The sequence below is a fragment of the Peromyscus eremicus genome, chromosome 1 (assembly GCF_949786415.1).
Source record: "Peromyscus eremicus chromosome 1, PerEre_H2_v1, whole genome shotgun sequence".
NCBI lineage: Eukaryota > Metazoa > Chordata > Mammalia > Rodentia > Cricetidae > Peromyscus > Peromyscus eremicus.
In genome coordinates this window covers 53,018,212-53,039,293 of record NC_081416.1, presented here as the reverse complement: position 1 = coordinate 53,039,293, position 21,082 = coordinate 53,018,212, and the positions used below count along the sequence as shown (strand labels likewise).

At 47.0% G+C, this 21,082-nt stretch overlaps 1 protein-coding gene across 2 annotated transcripts; it reads right to left on the bottom strand.

Moving 5' to 3' along the window:
* Nucleotides 1–2,216: 2,216 nt before the first annotated feature.
* On the bottom strand, nucleotides 2,217–20,522 carry Spindoc (spindlin interactor and repressor of chromatin binding). Of its 2 annotated transcripts, none has more exons than XM_059261710.1 (6): nucleotides 20,248–20,522; nucleotides 9,230–9,559; nucleotides 9,005–9,154; nucleotides 8,746–8,871; nucleotides 8,388–8,588; nucleotides 2,217–2,986 (listed from the first exon to the last, which is right to left on the bottom strand). In XM_059261710.1, the coding sequence occupies exons 1-6, from the start codon at nucleotides 20,375–20,377 to the stop codon at nucleotides 2,775–2,777; spliced, it is 1,149 nt and encodes a 382-aa protein (XP_059117693.1). In that variant the 5' UTR covers nucleotides 20,378–20,522; the 3' UTR covers nucleotides 2,217–2,774. The 2 variants fall into 2 exon arrangements, with proteins under 2 accessions (XP_059117693.1, XP_059117701.1); XM_059261718.1 differs by having other exon boundaries at nucleotides 2,785–2,948.
* Nucleotides 20,523–21,082: the final 560 nt, after the last annotated feature.

The following is a 21,082-nucleotide window of genomic DNA, read 5'->3' as shown; positions in this document are numbered from 1 at the left end:
CAAGTGCCTTTAACCACTGAGCCACCTCTCCAGCTCTACTTACTTGTTTTTAACTTCTAAAAATTACTTTTATTTATGTGTCTGTGTATGTGCACAGAGATCAAAAGAGAGCATCAGATCCCCTAGAGCAGAATGCACCACTGGATGTGGAAGAGCTGTAAACACTCTTACCCACAAGCCAAGCCATTAGCTCTTACCCCGGTGTTTTGTTTTGTGGAAGTGTCTTCACTACACAGACCTTGATGGCCTGGAACTCTCTGTAGACCAGGCTAGTCTCTGATGCTTGTCTCTCTGCCTCCTGAGTACTGGAATTAAAGGTGTGTGCCATGACAGCTCTGTCTCAGTGCAGGTGCACAAGTGCCATGGTTCTTGAGTGCCAGGCACATAAAGCTCAGAGGACAACTTCCAGAAGTCTCCTTTCACCATGAGTTCTGGGAAGGAAGGAACTTGGGTCATGAGATTTGCACGGCATGTGCCATCTGACCAGCCCTCTCATATCCAACTACCCAGCCAGGAGGGGTCTGGGAACTCTCAATGAGTTGGTTTTAAGTATATAAGGCAACCTCACAGACATTAGCCCCTCACCCTGAAGGGTCAATGCTTTTTTTTTTTTTTTTTTTTTTTTAAACTGTTGTAACTTAACTGTTAGAATGGGCATAGTGGAGAACACTTATAATCCCAACACAGCACTTGGGAGGATGATCATCAGTTTGAAACAGCCAGAATATCTAAAAAAAAAAAAAAAAAAAAAAGCCAAGAACAAAAAGAAAAAAGAATTGAGTCATTGGCTATACAAGAAAAAGGTCACACAGAATGCACACCTAGAAACCAAGATGGCATTTGATGGACATTTATTGAGCACCTATGTGCCAGGCCCTATGCGGGGCACCAGAAATATCAAGTTAATGCAATCTGGTCCCTGCCCCAGAGTTCACAGTCTAGGACAAATCAGGCTCTTGTACAACAAAGGGCCATTTCAGTCATTTTACAACACAATCTTTGATAAGTTTCCTCAATACTTTGTGACAGCCACAATGTCTTAAAAGCAAGTTGGCATAAATGTAAACAGTCACACAATTGTAGGGACAGAAACCACCTACAATTCCAAAACAGTGCTTTCTGATAGTGAGCATTATTGGCACAAACTGTGCCAATCTGCAGAAACACATAGACTCAGGAGTCCTGTGGTCCACCTGTTCTCATACATGGCTGAGATATTCTGGACACAAGGCACCTCTGCTTCACACCTGCCACAGCCTGCCCTGGACAGGAACCCTCTACACTCTTGGGCTCCTGCTGAGAATACCCGATGGCTGAAAGGGCCAATCCCTATTAGTGCAGTATGAGATCTCACAGCACACCCTGACTCTTCCTAACTGAGGTGAGTCTTCCTTCTTTTTTCTCCCTAAGTCTCTGTAATTTACCAGGAATGGCCAAGCAGCCAGCAGTGTGGGGTGGCCCCACTTCACTATATACCTGCTGGGGATTCTGAACAGGACAGTGGAACCTAGGATTTGAGATTAAGCATCCTGGAAGGTTCATTTTGCCCCAAGGGCAAAAGCCCACAGATTGGGTCTGCATAGGGCTAGCTCAGGAAGTTCAAAATCTGCAGAGACCTAAGGCAGACTTGGGTTGAGGCTGGGGGCTAAGGGTGAGCTGTGTAGTAGATGGTACAGACCTATAAGAAAGCAGGGATGTGCTACCTCCTCACAGGGGAAGTGTCTATGCTGGCTGGCTGGCCAGATCAGGCCCTAGCAACTTTTTTTCTTTTGGTTTTGAGATAGGATTTCTCTGTTTAACAGCCTTGGCTGTTTCTGTAGACCAGTTTAGCCTCAAACTCAGAGATCTGTCTGCCTCTGACTCCCAAGTGCTGGGATTAAAGGCCTGTGCCATTGCATCTGGCTCAGGCCCCAATAATTCTTACCTCCCTGGGTGTGAGTGTCCCCAGCTCCGTGGTAACCTTGCTTAGACAGAGGCCTACCAGGTAGGTCAGAAGGTCAAATATAGAAAATGTGGTAAGAGGAAGAAGTAAGGTGTCTCTCAGTTGACTGACACCAAATTAGAACAGTTCCAGAGGCCCAAGCAAGCTCTGCTCTAGGCTCACGGCTGGCTTGCCTGGAATAGGGGTCTCTGGCTCCCACTTAGGACTACCTTTCAGTTTTCCTGCCCCTCAAGCTGCTCCCTTTTCCCAATGATGGCCCAGACAGAACTTTTAATAAAAAAAAAAATAATTTATTGTCAACAAAGGTAATATATACAACAGGATAAAAGATGCAACAGGACGACAGGTGAGGGGTGGTAAAGGGAGCCCTCGGCAGGGATGAGGCGGTAAGAGGTAATGGAGGCCTCCTGCTGTAGGAGCCAGAAGTGGGGGAGGAGAGGTGTCCCCCGAGGTAGTGGGACTCAGTTCAAACCCCATCATGACCACCTCTGCATAAGGCACTGTGCCAGGGGAGAGTGGTGGGGAGCTGAGAGGAAAGAGGTGTGGGGTCAGAGGGTAGGTCAGCGAAGGATTGGGGAAGGTGTTCTCCACAGGCCCAATGCCGCATCACCCAACAGCCTAAGCCGCCTCTCCCTAACTCAGTCTTGGCCAGGCATTTCTAGTGTCCCAGTGTGACAGTGATGTCACCCCTCCTCCGAGGTCTCCTGGCACCTGGTTTTAAAACTCTCCATCAGGTGGCCAAGCTGGGCAGATCTGAGATTTAAGCCAAGGGGGGTACTCCCTCCCACCTCTCCTTCCTCCCACCCCTCCCCTGCCCAGGAAAAGGGAAAACTTACACCCCATTTCCTGCCTCTGGCTGTCCCTTAACAGTGGCACCGGATTCTGACAGAACCGTGGACCAGTCTGGGCTGTCACCTGTTCCCACCCCCTTGGTGCCCTGGGGATGCTTGGACCAGTCCTGTAAGAGGCTGACGGCTGGCGGCTCCTCCATCCGAACACGGATAACCTGGAGATCCAGTGTCCCACGAAGCCCCGGAGGGGGAGCTGGGAAGGGATGGGAGCAGAGAGTACAGTCAGGGCCTTCCAATGGTCCCCAAAACTGCAAACCACAGACTACCAGGGTTTTTCATTTCCATAGCCCAAGAAAAAGCATAAGGCTGACTCTTGATTGACCAGCAATGACTAGCCTCGAGGCCCTTAGGCACAGGGCAAGCACTGAATGCAGCTTTCTCTTTGTGTACTTGGCATGTGGGTACATAATGCCATGATGCTGCTCCCCAACTTCTATCTTCAAGATTGCACACAGACGTGATATAGTGGAGAATGTCTAAAGAAGTCTACCCATGGGGACTGGAGAGATGGCTCAGTGGTTAAGAGCACCTGCTGCTCTTCCAGAGTACCTGGGTTCGAGTCCCAGCACCCATGTCAGACATCTCACTTCTGCCTATAATCCAGCAGGAGGGGTGGGGAATCTCACTCCCTCTTCTGGCATCCACCCCCACATACACATTGCAAACACTTATAAGACACATACAGATGTCTAGATAAATAATAAAAGTTAAAAATTATTTTAAAAAAATGAAGTAGTCTACCCATGGCTTTGACCCCACAAGCTATGGGAGTGACAAGGCAGAGCACATCACACAGACAGCTGGGTTAATGTCCCAGCAGCTTTGCTCTTTAGCACTCATCCAGGTTCCACGTCCCTGGAGTTGATAGGTGTCACACAGGCAGGGGTCTCAGCATGAGGAAGGTACAGAGAAGAGCAAAGCCAGGCCTCCAGATAGGACAAGGTAGAAAACACAAAAAATGTTCTCCACTTGGGCCCACGCAAGTGGTATTACATGGCAAAGCAATCCTAGCCCTTGAGGCAGGCCAATCTGGAGGTCAGGGCTATTGTCAAGATCAACTGCAGGAGACTGCGCGCCCCCAAAGCCAGGCCCACACCTCTAATCCCAGTATTTGAGAGGCAGAGGCAGGTGGATCTTTCAGTTCAAGGCCAGCCTGATCTATAGACTGAGTTGCAAGACAGCCAGGGCTACACAGAGAAAAACCAAAACCAAACTAAAAAAAAAAAAAAAGTCAAACAGGAAATGGTAATCAAATTGTGCTGATTGTGTAAACATATTCAGTAAGTTTTTTTCTTCCCAGGAATTTTTTCCCATTCAATTTAAGACAGGTATGTTTTTGCTGGAGTTTAAAAATTAATCATGAGAATACAAGTTAGGCATGGTGGCCCATACCTTTAATCCCAGCACTCAGGATGCAGAGACAGGTGGATCTCTGAGTTTGAGGCCAGCCTGGTCTACAGAATGAGTTCCATGACAGTCAGGTTTATGTATAGACGGTCTAAAAAACCAAAAAAGAGCTGAGAATACAGCAAGCTCAGTGGTAGAGTACTTGCCTGGACAACTCTAAGCTCTAGGTTCAATCTACATAGACTCATCAAACCTGGTGTGGACCATACATAATATGTTCATAATCCCAAAGTTCAAGGCCTGCCTGGGCACCTGAATGAGACTCTGTCTCACGATAAAAAGTAAACAGAGCTGGGCATCAGCTCAGTGGCAGAACACTAAGGTGAGCCGAGTGTCTGGAGTAAGCAAACATTTCTTCATGTCTCCCCAGGAAAAAAGGTAAGGCAACATTAGGTCAGAGTAGTGGCAGCTGACAGAAGAGTAAACTGAGGTTTGCAGATGGACTGCTGTGGTGCTGGGAAACAGAAAAGGGTAACTGGTGGTTTGGCTACAGCAAGCCGAGGGCTGCAGTTTACTAGAGAGAAGGAAGCATCTTCTCCCGCCCTATGCAGACCAGACAGGTCACAAACTGGTCAAAGCAATCTGCCTGCTTCTGTCTCGAGTGCTAGGGTTATTTGGTTTCTGTTTGTTTGTTTAGACGGCATCTCCCTATATAGTACAGAATGGTCTCAAACTCACTATCCTCTTGCCTGAGTCTCACTAGTGCTGAAATTACAGTCAGTTGTCACCATCCTCTGCTGACAACTTTAATCAACCCAACAGAGGTAGTGCCTGGCTACCAGTAGAGTTTGGAAGAGAGGGCCAAGCTGCAACCCCACAGATGTCATCTCCTAGATATATATAAACAGTGCTGAACCTGGAAGTGTTATGACCACTGGGACCATCACAGGGCTAAAAAGCTTACATTCTAGAATGGGGGTGACAGATACGATGTGCTACCAACTGTAGGAACCAAGAATGAACAAGCAAGCAAGGGACATGAAAAATGCCAGGTGTGATATACATCCGTAATCCTGGCACTTGGGAAGAAGAGGATGAGGGTCTACAAGGCTACATAGACTGTTTCAGGATAACTCAGAGGATGGAAATAGAGGCCTGACTACCGGCTTTACCTTTATGGCAGTCAACAGATGTTGGCAAAGAACAGACTTCAGTTTGTTATGAATAAAGTCTGAGCTCAGCAGACTCGAGACAGGCAAGAGGCAGTTTAGAGTAAAGACTCCACCTTGGGAATAAATGGGACATAGCTAGAGGGATGAAGGGGTCAGGAAAGGAGAAATAGAAACTTTGTGTAGGCTGAAAGAAGACCTGGAAGAGATGATTACCAGAGAGAGAAAACCTACTGCTCTTGAAATGGGAGAAAAGCTAATCTCTGCGAGGGGCTTCTCTTGAGAGGGGAGAAGTAGACGGGCCTAGATGCTAAAACAGAAAGAGTGGAAGGGGCTTGTGTAGCAATGTTCTCTCAGATAGAAACCTTCTATCCTGCAGGGAAGCTCCTTAATCAGCAAGGTAAACAACTCAAAATAGTTTCAGGAAGTCCCAGAAACTGATGAGATTCACTAAGCTCCACCCTGCAAGAGTAAACAATAAAAGCTGAGAGTCCTTTTCCGGAGAAACAAAGCTGAGCTGCATAATTTAGACTGGCAGAGAGGCAGAGCTTCAAAGAAGACTTTCAGAGGAGAATAAGCTGCCTGAGATCAGACTACTTGCCTGGAAGAAGCAGAAATCAACCAAGCTACCTGAAAGAGGTTTAGCCCAACTCAAGCACCTGAAGAGGACATTCTCCAACCTGTTGAACTGCCTGGAGGCAGTACAGTGTGCTCCAGGTTCCCAGCTTTGTAACATGTCACCCGTGCTGGGGTGGGCTTTGGTGATGCAGCTGTCTGAGTTATTTCTGCTCCTGTAAGTTACCCCTCATCCATATTCCTGTAAGTAACCCAATAAACTCACTGGACTTCGGTGGTCTCTGTATTTTGGTCTGTAGTTGGTTCCCTAACCAGGTGAACAGATGTATGTGACTTACAACTCCCCAAGAACAGTTTTGTCACACAACAGGGCTGAGTACCAAGCCTGCAGCTGGATGTCTGAGTGCGCCTGGGGGAAGCACAACAAGCTACAGCCTGCTGGGTGAGAGACCCTAGCCAAGAAACCGTATGTGCCCAAGACCTAGCTTCCATCCCCTAACCCTTTACTTTTGCAGTGTATAACCTTAGCCTCAGGAGGCTGAGGCAGGAGAATTGAGAGATCAAGGCCAGCCAGGGCCACAGAATGACTCTCTGAAGAAAACAAAAAACTAGTGCTGGAGAAATGACTCAGCAGTTCACAGCACTGGCTGCTCTTGCAAAGGTCTCAAGTTCAACTCTCAGCATCTACACAGTAGCTCACAACCATCTGTAACTCTGCGGGGGACTTAAAACCTTCCTCTGGCCTCAGGAAGCCCCAGGCATGCAGCTGATGTACAGACTTACCTGCAGACAAAAAAACATACACATTGGGATTTTATACACAAGCTAAACAAGTGTTCCACAGTGGCAACCCAATCTTCCTTATTTTCTGGTTCTCCTGTAGTGGGATCTGAACATTGAATTCAGGTTGTCCAGTTCATACAGCAAGTGAGCCGTCTTTCCAGCTCCTGGCTTTTCTTTTGAGGTGTGGTCTAGCTACTTTGTCCAGGCTGGCATCAGGCACCTGAGCTCAAAGGCAGTGGCTGGGACTATAGGTATGCACCATTACAGTACTTGGCTCAGTTACCCTCTCAATAAAACAAAATCATACGGCTTCCTTCCCATGCTCCACTTTTATGAGCAAGACATAGGAAACGCTCAGAACTTAGTTAAGAGTCCAGGAGCTGGAGACTCAAGTCACCCGAGTTAAGCACCAATTCCTCCAGGTGACAAGGAGGCAGAGGATCAAAGGGCAGAAATAAAAGGTCAGGAAAGCGAAGTCTGATGTGATAGAGACCAGGACCCTAAAGCCACAGAAAGCAAGCTGGGAGCCACTGAACCTGCTGACCTGAGTTCAATCTCAGGACCCACAGTGGAAGGAGAAGACTGATTCCTGCAGGCTGTCCTCTGACCTCCCTTGTATACCATGGCATGTGCCCTCCCATAAGTAAGTAAAATAAACATTTTTAAAAAACTTAACCAAAAAATAAATAAATAAAAAGAGGAAGAAAGCAAGCTAAGAGGAGGGAGGGGATCAGGAGTTCAATGCCAACCTTGGCTAAGTAGTTTGAGGCCAGCCTGGGCTATAGAAGACCCTGTTTCAAAACAAAACAAAACAAAACAAAACAAAACAAAACAAACAAACCAACAAAACCAAAAAGCCAGGCATCATACGTTTTTGGGTTTTGGCTTTTAAAGATAGGTTTTCACTCTGTAACCTAGGCTGACCTCCAACCTGTAGCAATCCTCCTTGTTAAGTCTCAAACTCAAAGTGAACCTGGCCACCAGGTTCTCCCAGTATCCCCCAGTCCCCACCTGTTACAGGGTATGGGTGGCATACCCCACCCTCTACCCCTTTTACCTTCTACTCTTTGGCTGCCACACCTGAGGTTTCCCCTCTCTCCTCTCCTCTCTTCTCCTCTCCCCTTTTCTTCACATGGCTGAGGGGCAAATCCACTCTGGATGCTCCCTATTATCTACAATAAACTTCATCCGCCACCATACCTAGAAGCAGTCATGTCCTTCCTTTTATTTTATTATTTTTTTCATTCACTCCTGTCTCAGACTTCCAAGTGTTGGATCATGCTTGGCTTATGCTTGGCTTATAAGGTATTTTTATAAGGACCAAATGAATTACATATCAAAGTTTCTCAGTCAGTGGGACAGGTTACAAACAAGCTGTCAGCAGAAGCTCACTAAGACTGTTGGACTATGGAGCATCTGATTTTCTACACCTGTCTATGGTCCCCCACACCTGTTTAAATGGCTGAGTACCTCACTTGGGCCCCTGTATCACCAGTGTGAAGTGAGTTCTTCCAGGGGTCCAGCTGGAAGCAGCCTCATGGATGAAGTCGAGCACCAAGCTTTGAGAGGCCTAGCACAACCTAATGACCACCTCTAGAGCCGCTTAGCCCAGGGGCCAGCTTCCTCAGCATTCCAATCCCTGTCACTGGCCGTCTCCAATCTGGGCTCTGGCTGTGATCAGGGACTCAGCTTCCTGACAGCCCCCCCAGGAGGGCTCACCTGAAGAGGGGTTTTCTGGCTGAGGCAGGCTCTCTGCTGCTGCTTTGCTGTCTTTAGGAGAGTCCTTACTGTCTGTGGTCCTGAGCTGCGTGTGGGAGAAGAGCTGGAGGACAAAGCCAGGAGGGAAGCTGCCGTCAGTGAAGTGTCGGACTTCGGCTGGTGCTGCAAATGTCTCTGTGGGTGACTCAGGAGATGGGGGGTCTGGAAGAAGGCCATGAAGAACTGTGAGTAGAAGAGGCCAGAACCCAAAGGCTAAAGCCTTAAGCTTCAGCTGAGCTGCATACAGGTGCCCTCTGCCTGTCCACTTCCTCATGGACTTTATGCTACAGCCAGGCCCAGCGCCCCTAGATCCTCTCACCTGGGTCAGGGTCCAGGTTTTTGGTCATATGCCTGCTTCTCTTCTTTCTGGCAGGCTCCTCCTCAGGGGACTCCTTCCATCTCTGACCACGGGGCTTTTTATTTCCTGGCTCTGTGACAGGGGCCACTGCAAAAGGAAAAGACCTTAGCACTCAAAGGCCACTGTGCCTGAGCTCTTTAACCTCCGAGTCCTGAGAACACCTGCCCACCCCGCCCATAGCAATGGTCCCCCCCGAGCCTCAGCTCCTCTGCTGACTGACCAGGCAGCTCAAGGGGGCGGAGTCCTCTGGGCCGGAGCCTCTTAGGGAGGGATGGGTTGTCCTCGGAATCCAAGAGGACCACGATCTCTGCTGGCATCCTGGCAGGGTCCGGGTTGCAGTTGGGGTCTGGCTGGCCATCCTGGCCTGACTCTGAGGGGGCAAAAGCCCACTGAGCTCCAGGGCCCCTACAGGCCCCACTTTTCCCTCAGCCCTCACCCTCACTACCTAGGCCGGGCAGAGATGGCTGGTCAGCTTGAATGTCTTGCAGAAGGGCTACCCCTTCACTCCAGGCTTCCAGAATGTTGCTCTTCTCAGAGGGGCTCAGGTCCAGCGTATGGGGATGCTGCTCCAGGATGTGTGTGCGAGCAGTATCTGCTGATGGGGACCGGATCTCAGCCCCACACACCATGCACAGCGCCCGTCCACTGCCTCCTGGGCTGTTCCCCACCAGGAACTCCTGTTCCCATGACACTTGCTGCTTGGGTTCCTCACAGCTTTCGACACCTGCTTCCAGCAGGTTGGGCCTAGGTGGTGGCGTCTTTTCCTGTTGGGTTACTGTAGAAAGGGGAAAGTGCTGTGAAGATGCCAGGGTTGTTGATGCTCAGAACACATCTGTGTGGGGTGGGTGAGGGGATTCCTGTGCAATGTTCCACCTCCCCACTAGATTCTAACAGACCAGTAATAAGACACACAGCCAGGATGCCCGCCCGGTATTGCATCTTCACCTTTAAATCTAGTCATTAGTCCCACTCTACATGGGGCTTCTGGGTACCCTATGTCTTGACCTCCCTGATTATCTGGCAGATATCATTCCAGTGAGGCTTCTAGATTTCCTCACCCAGTAGTCAACTGTACCCATATCTGATTTGTAGGCACAATGCACAGTTCATTCTCAAATAGTCCAAGCTGACCTCAACTTTACTATGTAGCTGAAGATAATTTTAACTCCTGATCTTCTTGCTTCTAGCTCCTGAGTGCATCATGTGCCATCACACCTGGTATTTGAGGTATCAGGGACCAAACCTAGGGCTTCACGTATGCTAGGCAAGCATTCTACCCACTGAGATATAGCTCTAGCCGTCTCCCTTTAAATTATTAATTAGTGTATGTATAATCGGGGATACATGTACCAAGGAGTGCATGTGGAGGGCAGAGGACAACCCTGTGGAATAAAGTTCTATTCTTCCACCTTTACATGGACTCTAGCAATAGAACTCAGGGTCATGCTGAATTTCCCAGGCTGGCCTTGAACATGCAGTTCTCCTATCTCAGCCTCCTGAATAGGTAGTATGGGGCTTCACTACCAGATGTGGCTTTTTAGTTGTCCTAGTTTGCTTTTTGTTTTCTGTTACGATAAACACCAAGACCAAAGCAACTTGCAGAGGAAAGGGGTTACAGGTTACAGTCTATTGTGAACAAAGCCAAAGTGGGAAGGATTCAAGGTAGGAGTCTGAAAGAGGAATGTTGCTTTGAAAACTTCCTCCCTCAGCCAGGTAGTGGTGGTACATGCTGTTAATCCCAGCACCTGGGAGGCAGAGGCAGGCAGGATGCCAGGGCTACACAGAAAAACACTGTCTTGAAAATCCAAAAAAGCAAGCAAGCAAGCAGACAAGCAAGCCAGCCCCCTCTCTAGCTTGTTCAGCTTGTTTTCTTATATAGCCCAGGGCTACCAGCCTAGGGATGGTGCCACACACGGTGGGCTGGGCCCTCCCTCCTGCTGTGGATGATTGATTGATAAATCAAACACTGATTGGCCAGTAGCCAGGCAGGAAGTATAGGCGGGACTAGCAGAGAGGAGAATTCTGGGAACAGGAAGGCTGGGGCTGAGGAGAGGCTGCCATCTGCCGCCATGAGAAGATGTTAAGATACTGGTAAGCCACGAGCCACGTGGCAACTTATAGATTAATAGAAATGGGTTAATTTAAGATATAAAAACAGTTAGCAAGAAGCCTGCCATGGCCAATCAGTTTGTAAGCAATATAAGTCTCTGTGTGTTTACTTGGTTGGGTCTGAGCAGCCGTGGGACTGGCGGGTGAGAGAGATTTGTCCTGACTGTGGGCCAGACAGAAAAACTCTAACTACACCCTCCCACATCAATCAAGACAATTTCCAAGACACATTGCCCACAAGCCAGTCTGAAGGAAGCAATTCTTCAGCTGAGGTTCCCTTTTCCAAGGTGACTCTAAAAACTGTGTCAAGTTAAGAATAAAAACCAGTTAAATTCACCCCTTCATGTCTTCAAAATCAGTACCATATGGGAGATGAGTTTTACACATTGCCATGTTCAGTTTCCAGCTTGAGATGCAGCATTTGCCCTCTCTGGACCACCAGATTTTGTGTGCTGACCCTGAAGAAATACTTCTCTGAAAATTTTATCACAATAATGCCATGCTTTTATTAATTACTGCTGATTTTTTTCAGCACCAGGTAACCAACGTCCATTGTTCCAGTAAAACCTAGGTTTCACCTGCAGATTCTTAAAATTGAAATATATCACACAAACTACCCTGATAAGAGTCTACTTCCTGCTAGGCAATGGTGGCACACATTTAAATCCCAGCACTCAGGAGGTAGAGGCAGGTGGTGGATCTCTGAATTCAAAGCCAGCCTGATCTATGGAGTGAGTTATAGGACAGCCAAAACTATAGAGAAACCCTGTCTCAGAAAAACCAAAAAGTCTTTACTTTCCCTGAAACTTCAAAAGCCACCCAAACCTTGATCAGCTGCATTTCTCTCAATTTCCTGCACCAAGACAGGGTTTCCTTGAGTAGCCCTGGAATAATCCTTTGTACACTGTGAATATGTATTACTCTCATTGGTTAACAAAGAACTGGCTGGCCAGTAACCAGGCAGGAAGTATGGCAGAAAAACCAAACTAAGGATGCTGGGATGAAGAAGGGCAAAGCCAGGAGGAGTCTGAGCAGACACAGAGAGAAGGACATGCCATAATGAAAAAAGGTACCAAGCCATGTGGCAAAGCATAGATAAGAAATATGGGTTAACTTAAAATGTAAGAGTTATCTGGTAACAAGCCTGAGCTATTGGCCGAGAATTTATAATTAATATTAAGCCTCAGTATGTTTATTTGGGAGCTGCTGGCGGGATAGAAACTTCCGCCTACAAATGGTATTCCAACATGGGGCTGGAATTTCCACATAAGACCCAAGAAAGCTTAAAAAAAAAAGGTTCCAAACACACAAAAAACTGGGTAAAGTGCAGCTTCTTGGTAACTACTTTTTCTTGGTAAGATCTGTTTTCTAGTGGCAAGCAGAGGCAAGGCTCCTTTAAGAGACAGCTTCTTGGCTCGGTGTTAGCAGCAAACACAGGTGTGAAAGAGGCACTGCTACCAAACACTTAGATGGGGTTTATGAGCAAGTGGGTGATGCACTTCTTGGTGACAGCGTGGACCCAAAAACTCCCCAGAGTTGGGGGCAGTAAATGTGGCTCTTGTGCCAGTACCTCCACCATGAAGTTTAGCTATCAGGGAACCAAGCGGGGTGGAGCCAGCTGCCAAAACAGAGGCAGAGGTCCTAGCTACGCTGCTTAGCAGTTTAAAGGCTCATGTGGTCAGAAAAAGATTACAGATATGGATGGAAAAAACCTCTAAAATGGGTTATAGTGTATTTAAAAATATACATAGGCTTTAGAGAGAAAAGAGAGAAAGTATAGATAATCATAAAAAAGAAACACAGTCTTAAAAGCTGGAGAGATGGCTCAGCGGTTAAGAGTATTGACTGCTCTTCCAAAGGTCCTGAGTTCAATATCCAGCAACCACATGGTGGCTCACAACCATCTGTAATGAGATCTGGTGCCCTCTTCTGGCCTGCAGCCATATATGCAGGCAGAACACTGTATACATAATAAATAAATAAATCTTTAAAAAAAGAAAGAAAAAGAAAAAAGCCACATAAAGATGAGAAATACACAGAGAGTCTGGATCCTGTATGTTACTGTGTTGTCTTTAATTTTTTTTGGCTGCTAATAGACACTGAATATATAAAAACTGCTAGATTGAACCAACCTATATATTTAAAAAAATATCTTGAGTTCAAAAGCCAAGTCAAAAGGTGTTGTTTGGGGGAGAAGACTCTCTGAAAGTTCTGACTATAGACGTAAAGAAATAAATCTACAAAAACTACAAAACAGGGCTGGAGAGATGGCTCAGAGGTTAAGAGCACTGAACATTATTCCAGAGGTCCTGAGCTCAATTCCCATCAACCACATGGTGGCTTACAACCATCTATAATGAGATCAGGTGCCCTCTTTTGGCCTATATGCAGAACTCAGTATAAATCATAAATAAATATTAAAAAAAAAACAACTACAAAACATGTAACATACATTTTACCTGCTTAAATATAAAACAAAAAATCATCTTTGGCTAACTTGTGTACAACATACATTCTGTACCCGTATTAATAAAAAAATGTATGCTACCTTTAAAAGTTTATGTATTTTCAGAACAAGGAGACCAGACACCAATGAAAACAGATGGCCCAGGTGATCCAGCATCTGAAAATGCATCTTTTACAATCTCCTCAAAATTCTACATTCAAAACAGATTCAAAGCTGCGGGCTGAGATGGTCCAGCCTCTCAAACTACTCCAGCTAAAACCCAATAATTATACTGGTTTTATCAAGGTTCCCCCTAAAACCCACAAACAACAGAAAGTAGTCTACAGAATACTTACATTCTCAAAATATTGGTTATGGATGTTTGTTATCATTTAAGGGAGGGTTGGTTACAAATTGTTATTGGTCATAGTTAAAAAACAAAGGCTAAACAAAGGAGTTAAATTCAAAGATCTCTTTCTAGGAAGAAAAAAGAAGGATCTGATATAGGAAGGACAGGAAAAAAGGGTAGATTATTGACTCTACTTTAATCCAAAACACAGCTATTAATCTAAAATATTTTAAACTGATATGGATTTTGGTTTATTGACACAAATTTAAATTTATTTTAGCTATACTATATGTTTGTTTCTACTCTTATTTGGGGTATTGTATTTATGCAACTCATTTAAAAATGTAATGCATATACCAGGCGGCAGTAGTGGCACATGCCTTTAATCTCAGCACTCAGGAGGCAGACACAGGCAGATCTCTGTGAGTTCGAGGCCAGCCTGGTCTATAGATTTTGAGTTCCAGGCCAGGCTCCAAAGCTATAGAGAATCCCTGTCTCAAAAAAAAAAAAAAAAAAAAAAAAAAAAAAAAAAAAAAAAAAAAAAAAAAGTAAGGTATAATTAAAAATACAGGTTAATAGTCATCTATAATAGTCAAATTTATAGTCATGTTAGGAATGTTTTCAAGGTCACACACACACACACACACACACACACACATATTCAGATAGACACATGGTCTTCAAACACTTCAAAGACCTACATATTAATATGTTTAATAACCTAAGGCTTTTCTTTTTTTTTTATATTTATTTATTATGTATACAGTATTCTGCCTACACACCAGAAGAAGGCACCAGATCAAATTACAGATGGTTGTGAGCCACCATGTGGTTGCTGGGAATTGAACTCAGGACCTCGGGAAGAGCTGCCAGTGCTCTTAACCTCTGAGCCATCTCTCCAGCCCCAACCTAAGGCTTTTCATGACAGTGAGACAAGTCTGCTCCCGGCAGCACCAATCTACTTCAGAGAAGATGATGGGCATTGAAGAAACTCCGTATGGAGTTTGCTTTCTTTATGGTAAAAGCTGGTCATTTGGGCCAAGAAACTGCCCTTGCTCAACTGCTGACAATTATTGTCCAAACTAGACCAGCAGGATGAAAAAGAAAGCAACTGCCAAACTTTGCCAAGACAAGGTAGTAGAGTCCCTCAAAATTCCCTGCTTCTCAAAAATGTTAGATATACCAGGCCTGTAGGCCAAAGTTGGACACCCCAACATTACAGAACCACCTAGGGCAACTGTGCAGGCAGCCTGATGTCCCTGTCATTAGGTAACATTTGCTCCTTCTGGGGTCTTTGACAGAGTGGAAGATTAGATAATCATAGTTAAAAGTTTCCCTTAGTTACGATAAAAGGTAAATTAGGCATAAAACTTGAGTCACAAAGACAAGTTATATAAAGAGTATTTTCTCTAAATTTAGCAAATACAAATGGACTCAATATTGTAACTGTAATTCTTAATAACTGTTTTGTTATAGTTTTACTATGTTAAGGTCAAAACCTTTTTTAATTAGACAAAAAGGGAGAAATGCTGTGGAACAATTCTTCTGTACACTGTAAATATATATCACTCTCATTGGTTAATAAAAGAACTGACTGGTCAGTAGCCAGGCAGGGAGTATAGGCAGGACAACCAAACTAAGGATGCTGGGATGAAGGGTGGAGTCATAGGAGTCATGAGCAGACAGACACAGAGAGAAGATTGACATGCCATAATGAAAAAAATGTACCAAGCCACATGGCAAAGCATAGATAAAAAATATGGGTTAATTGAAAATATAAGTTAGCTAGTAACAAGCCTGAAATATTGGCCGAGCATTTATAATTAATATTAAGCCTCAGTATGTTTATTTGGGAGTTGATGGCAGGAGAGAAACTTCCACCTCCACTAGAACTCAAGAGATTGGCCTGCCTCTTCTTCCCAAATGTCCTGCACCACCATGCCTAGCTTCTCTCAAATTCTTATCCTTTAAGATCCTGCTACAGCTCATTAAACTCTGAGCACTTCCTAGACAAGTTCCAAATGGTCAGGTTCACCACAGCAACATCCCACTTTCCTGGTACCAATTTCTGTCCAAGTTTGGTTTCTGTTGCTGCGATAAACACCACAACCAAAAGCAATTAGAGGAATATGCTGGCTAGTTTTATGCCAACTTGACACAAGCTGGAGTTATTAGAGGAAGCCTCAATTGAGAAAATGCTTCCCACAAGCTGTAGGCAAGCCTGTAGAGCATTTTCTTAATTAGTGATTGATGTGGAAGGGTCCAGTGCTTGTGGGTGGAGCTATCTCTGGGTTGGTGGTCCTGGGTTCTATAAAAAACCATGCTGAATAAGCCACGAAAGAGCAAGCCAGTAAACAGCACCCTCCTCCAGGTTCCTGCCCTCACCACTTTTGATAATCAACTGTTAAACAGAACATGAGTGAAATAAACCCTCCCCTCCCCAAGTTGCTTTTGGTCATGGTCATCACAGCAGTAATAACCCTAACTAGGAAAGGGAGGAAAGGGTTTACTTAAAGGTTACAGTCCATCATCCAGGGATGCCAAGGCAGGAGCTTGAAGGAGAAACCAAAGAAAAGGGACTTACTGGCTTCCTCCCAGGCTCCTTCAGCTACCTTTCTTACACAGCCCAGGCTTACCTATATCAATCAGCAATCAAGTGAACGCTCCACAGATAGGCCTATAGGCTAATCTGATGGAGGCAACTCCTCAACTGTGGTTCCCTCTTTCCAGATGGCAAAAGGATTAATCACAATATATATTCTTTTGAGGGTGAGGATGCTAAATTTGATTATCTTACTGTTACCAAAAGAACTGGTATGCAGGGAATGGATGCCCTGCCTGTTGTGTCCTCTACAGGTTGAGGCCTCTCCCAAAGGTCAACCTCTTTCCCTGTCTCTCACAACCAGCCTTCCTTTTTTCCAGGGTGCTCCTGAAGTATTTGCAATGAAGGTCATGCCCCTTTGGCTTGTGTTATCGGCTCTCTGTATATAAGAGCTAATAGCTCCCACAGAGCAGAAACTCTCAGTTCAGCATCAGCCTGGCACTCTTCTGAAAAGTGCCTATGATCCCTGGGTACTATAACCCTCTCTCTACCAACTGAGACTCCTTCATACCTGGGGCTTTAGGAAGAGATAGCATCTAGAACAGTTTACGTACCAGAACCTTTCTGCCATGTGACAGGTCCCCAAGTTTCAACTGGCCTAAACCAGGTCTTGTGAGGTCACCAACCCAGACAGTAATTCTTCCAGTCAGTCAGTCACCTTTCCCATCTTGACTTTTACAGGCATTCAGGGAACCTATCCTCCTTGGTACCAGAACCTTTCTGCCATGTGACAGGTCCCCAAGTTTCAACTGGCCTAAACCAGGTCTTGTGAGGTCACCAACCCAGACAGTAATTCTTCCAGTCAGTCAGTCACCTTTCCCATCTTGACTTTTACAGGCATTCAGGGAACCTATCCTCCTTGGTTCTCTTAACTTGACTGTTCCTCTTCCTGTCACTCTGAAAACTATTTTCAACTTCCTGCAGGAGCTGCAACCTACCAGCTGACCATGCCACTCTCCTCTGCTTTGTTTCCTCCAGAGCACAGCACAACATCAGCTCTTGATAGATTTCTGTTTCGTGTCTAAACCTCAAGAACAACAGTACTAGGTATCAATGACAAGGGACCGGCCTCCTCCTTCAGGTAATTTTCACCTGTTCCCTGCTGACAACTCCTGTATTTTATTTATTTCAGTGGTATTAGGGATTGACTGTAGGGTTGCATACTTGTTATTTAGCAAGTGTGCTACCAATGAGCTCTATCTCTAGGTAATTTTTTTTTTTACTTTTTGAGATAAGATCTACTGTCCAGGATGGCCAAGAATTTGTGATCCTCCTGCATCAGCCTTCTGAGTAGCTCAGATTACAAGCCTGATCATCAGGCCTGGCAACACTTATGTATACCCCTGGCAAGGCACTCACAAAAATTCTAGGTGTAGATATCCAAATGCTTAGCTAATCACTCTGCTAGAGCCTGTAAGAGACACTGTGAATTTAACCATATTCAAAGACCTATCCCAATCTTCCAACAAGTCTACACCTCAGCTCTGTCTGTCTCAGTAAACTGGTAGATAATCCTTCCACTTTCAAAGAACAAAACTGTGGTGGTTTGAATGAGAATGGTCCAAAAGACTCATGGATATGAATGCTTGGTCCACAGTTAGTGGAACTGTTTGGGAAAGACTAGGAGGTGTGGTGTTGCTAGAGATTGTGGGTCACTGGGGGTGGGACTTAGAGGTTTCAAATGCCCCACGCCATTCCCAGTTGGTACACATGCTCTTTCTCTCTGCCTCTCCCAGTCAGCTCCTGTAGTCTCTCTGCCTTGTGCTTGTGGATCAGATGCAAGCTCTCAGCTACTGCCCCTGCACTACGCTTGCCCGCCTGCAGCCCTGCTCTTGGTTGTGATGGTCATGGACTCTAAGCTCCCAATTAAGTTTATCCCCCCCACCCCTGAGACAGCTTTCCTGTGTAACCCTGGCTATCCTGGAACTCCTCACACTATAGACCAGGCTAGCCTTGAATTCAGAGCTCTACCAGCCTGTCCTCTGCCTCCCAAGCGCTGGGATTAAAGGTATATGCCAACAAAGCCCACAGACAAGTTGTTCTGTTTTTTTTTTTTTTTTAAACACTCTCAAAAAACAAAGCAAAAACAAAGAAACAAAGTCTCACGATAGCTCTGGTTGGCCTACAACTCACTAGGTAGACTAGAATGACCTGAAACTCAGCAGTCTGCTTGCCTCTGCCTCCTGAGTGATAGAATTAAAGGTGTGCACCACCACACTGAGCCCAAACAACAAAACTTTGAACTCATCCACTTTCTCATACTCCAGATCTTTCTAGAACCTTGTGCCTAGGCTAAGAGGCCTCTAGAATATTTGCACTTTCTCTTCTAAGACCTCTTCCTTCTGTTCTTTTTTGTTATGATTTTTGTTTTTCAAGACAGGATTTCTCTGTGTAGTGCTGGGATTAAAGGCATGTGTCACCACTGCCTGGTTTAGAAACAAAATTCTTACTACACACCCCCACTTCTCTATTCCACTTTCATGTTCCCTAAAAAACTGATTGCTGGGCCAGGGAGATGGCTGGGTTGATAAAGTTCTTGCTGCCAAACCAGAGAGCCAAATTCAATCCCACATGGTAGAAGAATTGACTCTCAAAAGTTGTCCAGACATCTTCATGATGCATACTGTGACACATAACCAAGTTAAATCGAACTCATTGCCACCTAACACACTATAGTTCAATTTACCTGTTGGGATTGATGTTCAAGAGCAGGGCTTCATTTACCCTGTTCAGCACCGTTACCATATCTCCACCCCCCCACCCCCAACCCCCTTCCCACCGCGCACCTGAAACAATGCTTGGCATATTACTTGCCCAATAAATAAATACAGTTGAATGAATGAACCTCTGTAGATGTCTATTTCCTTCTAACAGTGATGAGGCCACTTTGGCAGGGAGTTTGAGTGGATTAAGTGTGAGCCTTTGACAATAGCAGAGCAAGCACTCCATAAACCAGCACAAGCAGAAAATAACCTGTGTGATGCAAACACTGGGAGGAATGTAGCCTTTATTTCTCGAATTTTCTAACCCTCCCATCTCCAAAAGGGAGGAGTGCAGAATTCCTTAAGTTCAAGAAGCACAACGAACGACTTAGTTCTTGATCTCTTTTGGGTACTGTCTTGCTAAAGGGAAACACGTATTCCACCATAAGGAAATATTTGCATTTTCATGACTAATAGTCTTCCACAAAGGTAGCTCTTTGTTTTCTCCTTTGGACCAAAGAAGCAGAGGAAGAGAAAGGGGGAAGGGGAGGGGAGAGCCAGTTATTTCCAGATTGTCTCTCAAGTACCTCCTTTGGTGAATAATCTCCATACAGATGGCTTAGGTCCCCCCCCCCCCCCCAGCAAGTCCCGCTTTTCTCAAACTGGGTGCTGCTTGTAGTTCCATTCAACGGCCGGGTTCTAGAGCTGACACCTGTGGCTCCTGCGAGAGAAGGTCTGGGGATGAGGATAGGGCTGTTTCTACACGGCAGGGCTCTTAAAATTCTCCTCTCGGGAGGTTACCAGCCGCGCTAGCCTTTGCCCCCGTTATCGCTACGGCGACCAGCCTGGGGCCTAGAGGCCTGGTCGCCCCTCGGCCTAGGACAGTCAGGCCGAAACGGGGAGATGGCGGCGTAGCACAAACCACGGTCCTGGGAATCTAGCCTTTACGCTGGGCCCGAGGGGGCACAGGGAACCGGAAGACCCGAAGCGCTCGTTCGGTGTGGATGGAAGTCTCCAGACCCTGAGCGGGGGAGGGGAGGAGGAGGGAGGGGGCTCCGAGAGGCCTGGGATTCCAAACCCGAGTGGGGGAGGAGCGAAGGCGCGCGCCCGCCGTGGACCCGACCGGGAAGGGCCCACCGGGGCTACAACGCTGGCCTTGGACCGCGCCCGGGGACCAGGGGCTGGGGACCAGGGACCGGGAACCGGGGTCCGAGCCCCTGGCCGCCATGCGGAAGTGAGGTCCCCCCCCCCTTACCTCGGAGCATCGGCTCAGGCCGCGGGATCACGGCAACCACCACGGCCTCCTCGTCGTCCTCCCCTTCCTCACACTTCAGCGTCACCTCGAAGCAGTCCAGCGCCGCGGCGCCCTCTGCTCTCAGGGCCATGGCGAGGCGGAGACGGGCGACCCGATAGCGGAGGACGGGCGCGCAGGCCTCGGCGCGCCGCCACTGGCGGCCGCCTCCCGCCCCGGACCACGCAGGGCCCGCGGACCGTCTAACTCACCCGCCTCCCGCCCGGCCGCCCGGCCTCCCGGCCTCCCGGCCGCCCGCCCGGCCAGCCACGGGCTTCACAGCGTCACGACCCCAAGCGGGGAGGGCTCGATCCGGGCCCCCCCCCGACCCGCCGTTCCCTTTTATGGAGGCTCATTGTCAGCGTCCGTCCGGCGGCCCCGCCTCCTGGCCCGGCTGGCCAATCACGTGAGGGCTTTCCCCCAGCTCCGCCCCAGGCACGCGTCTGGGCCAGAACCCCGGGCAGCGCCGAGTCGGTGGCTGCTTTACGCAGCCGAGAGGCCCGGAGTCGCCCTTGGGAGGGGCGCCCGCAGCTTTGGGGACCCAGCAGGGCAGCCCCACCTGCCGCTGGCGGAGTGGGCGCTGCCGGGCGCCTCGACATCTTGCTTTTTGGCTTTCCCTTGACTAGCTACCGGGAAGGCATCCTGACGAAAAAAAAGCGGTAGGGGTGTGAGTAGGAACCTAGGTCCAGAATCGTGGAGACAGCATCTCTTCTAATTTCCTTTGCGCCTTGTTTCTTTTTGCTAGTTTATACGCTCTCGCGAAAAACAACAACAACAAAAAACAAAAACCACAAAACAA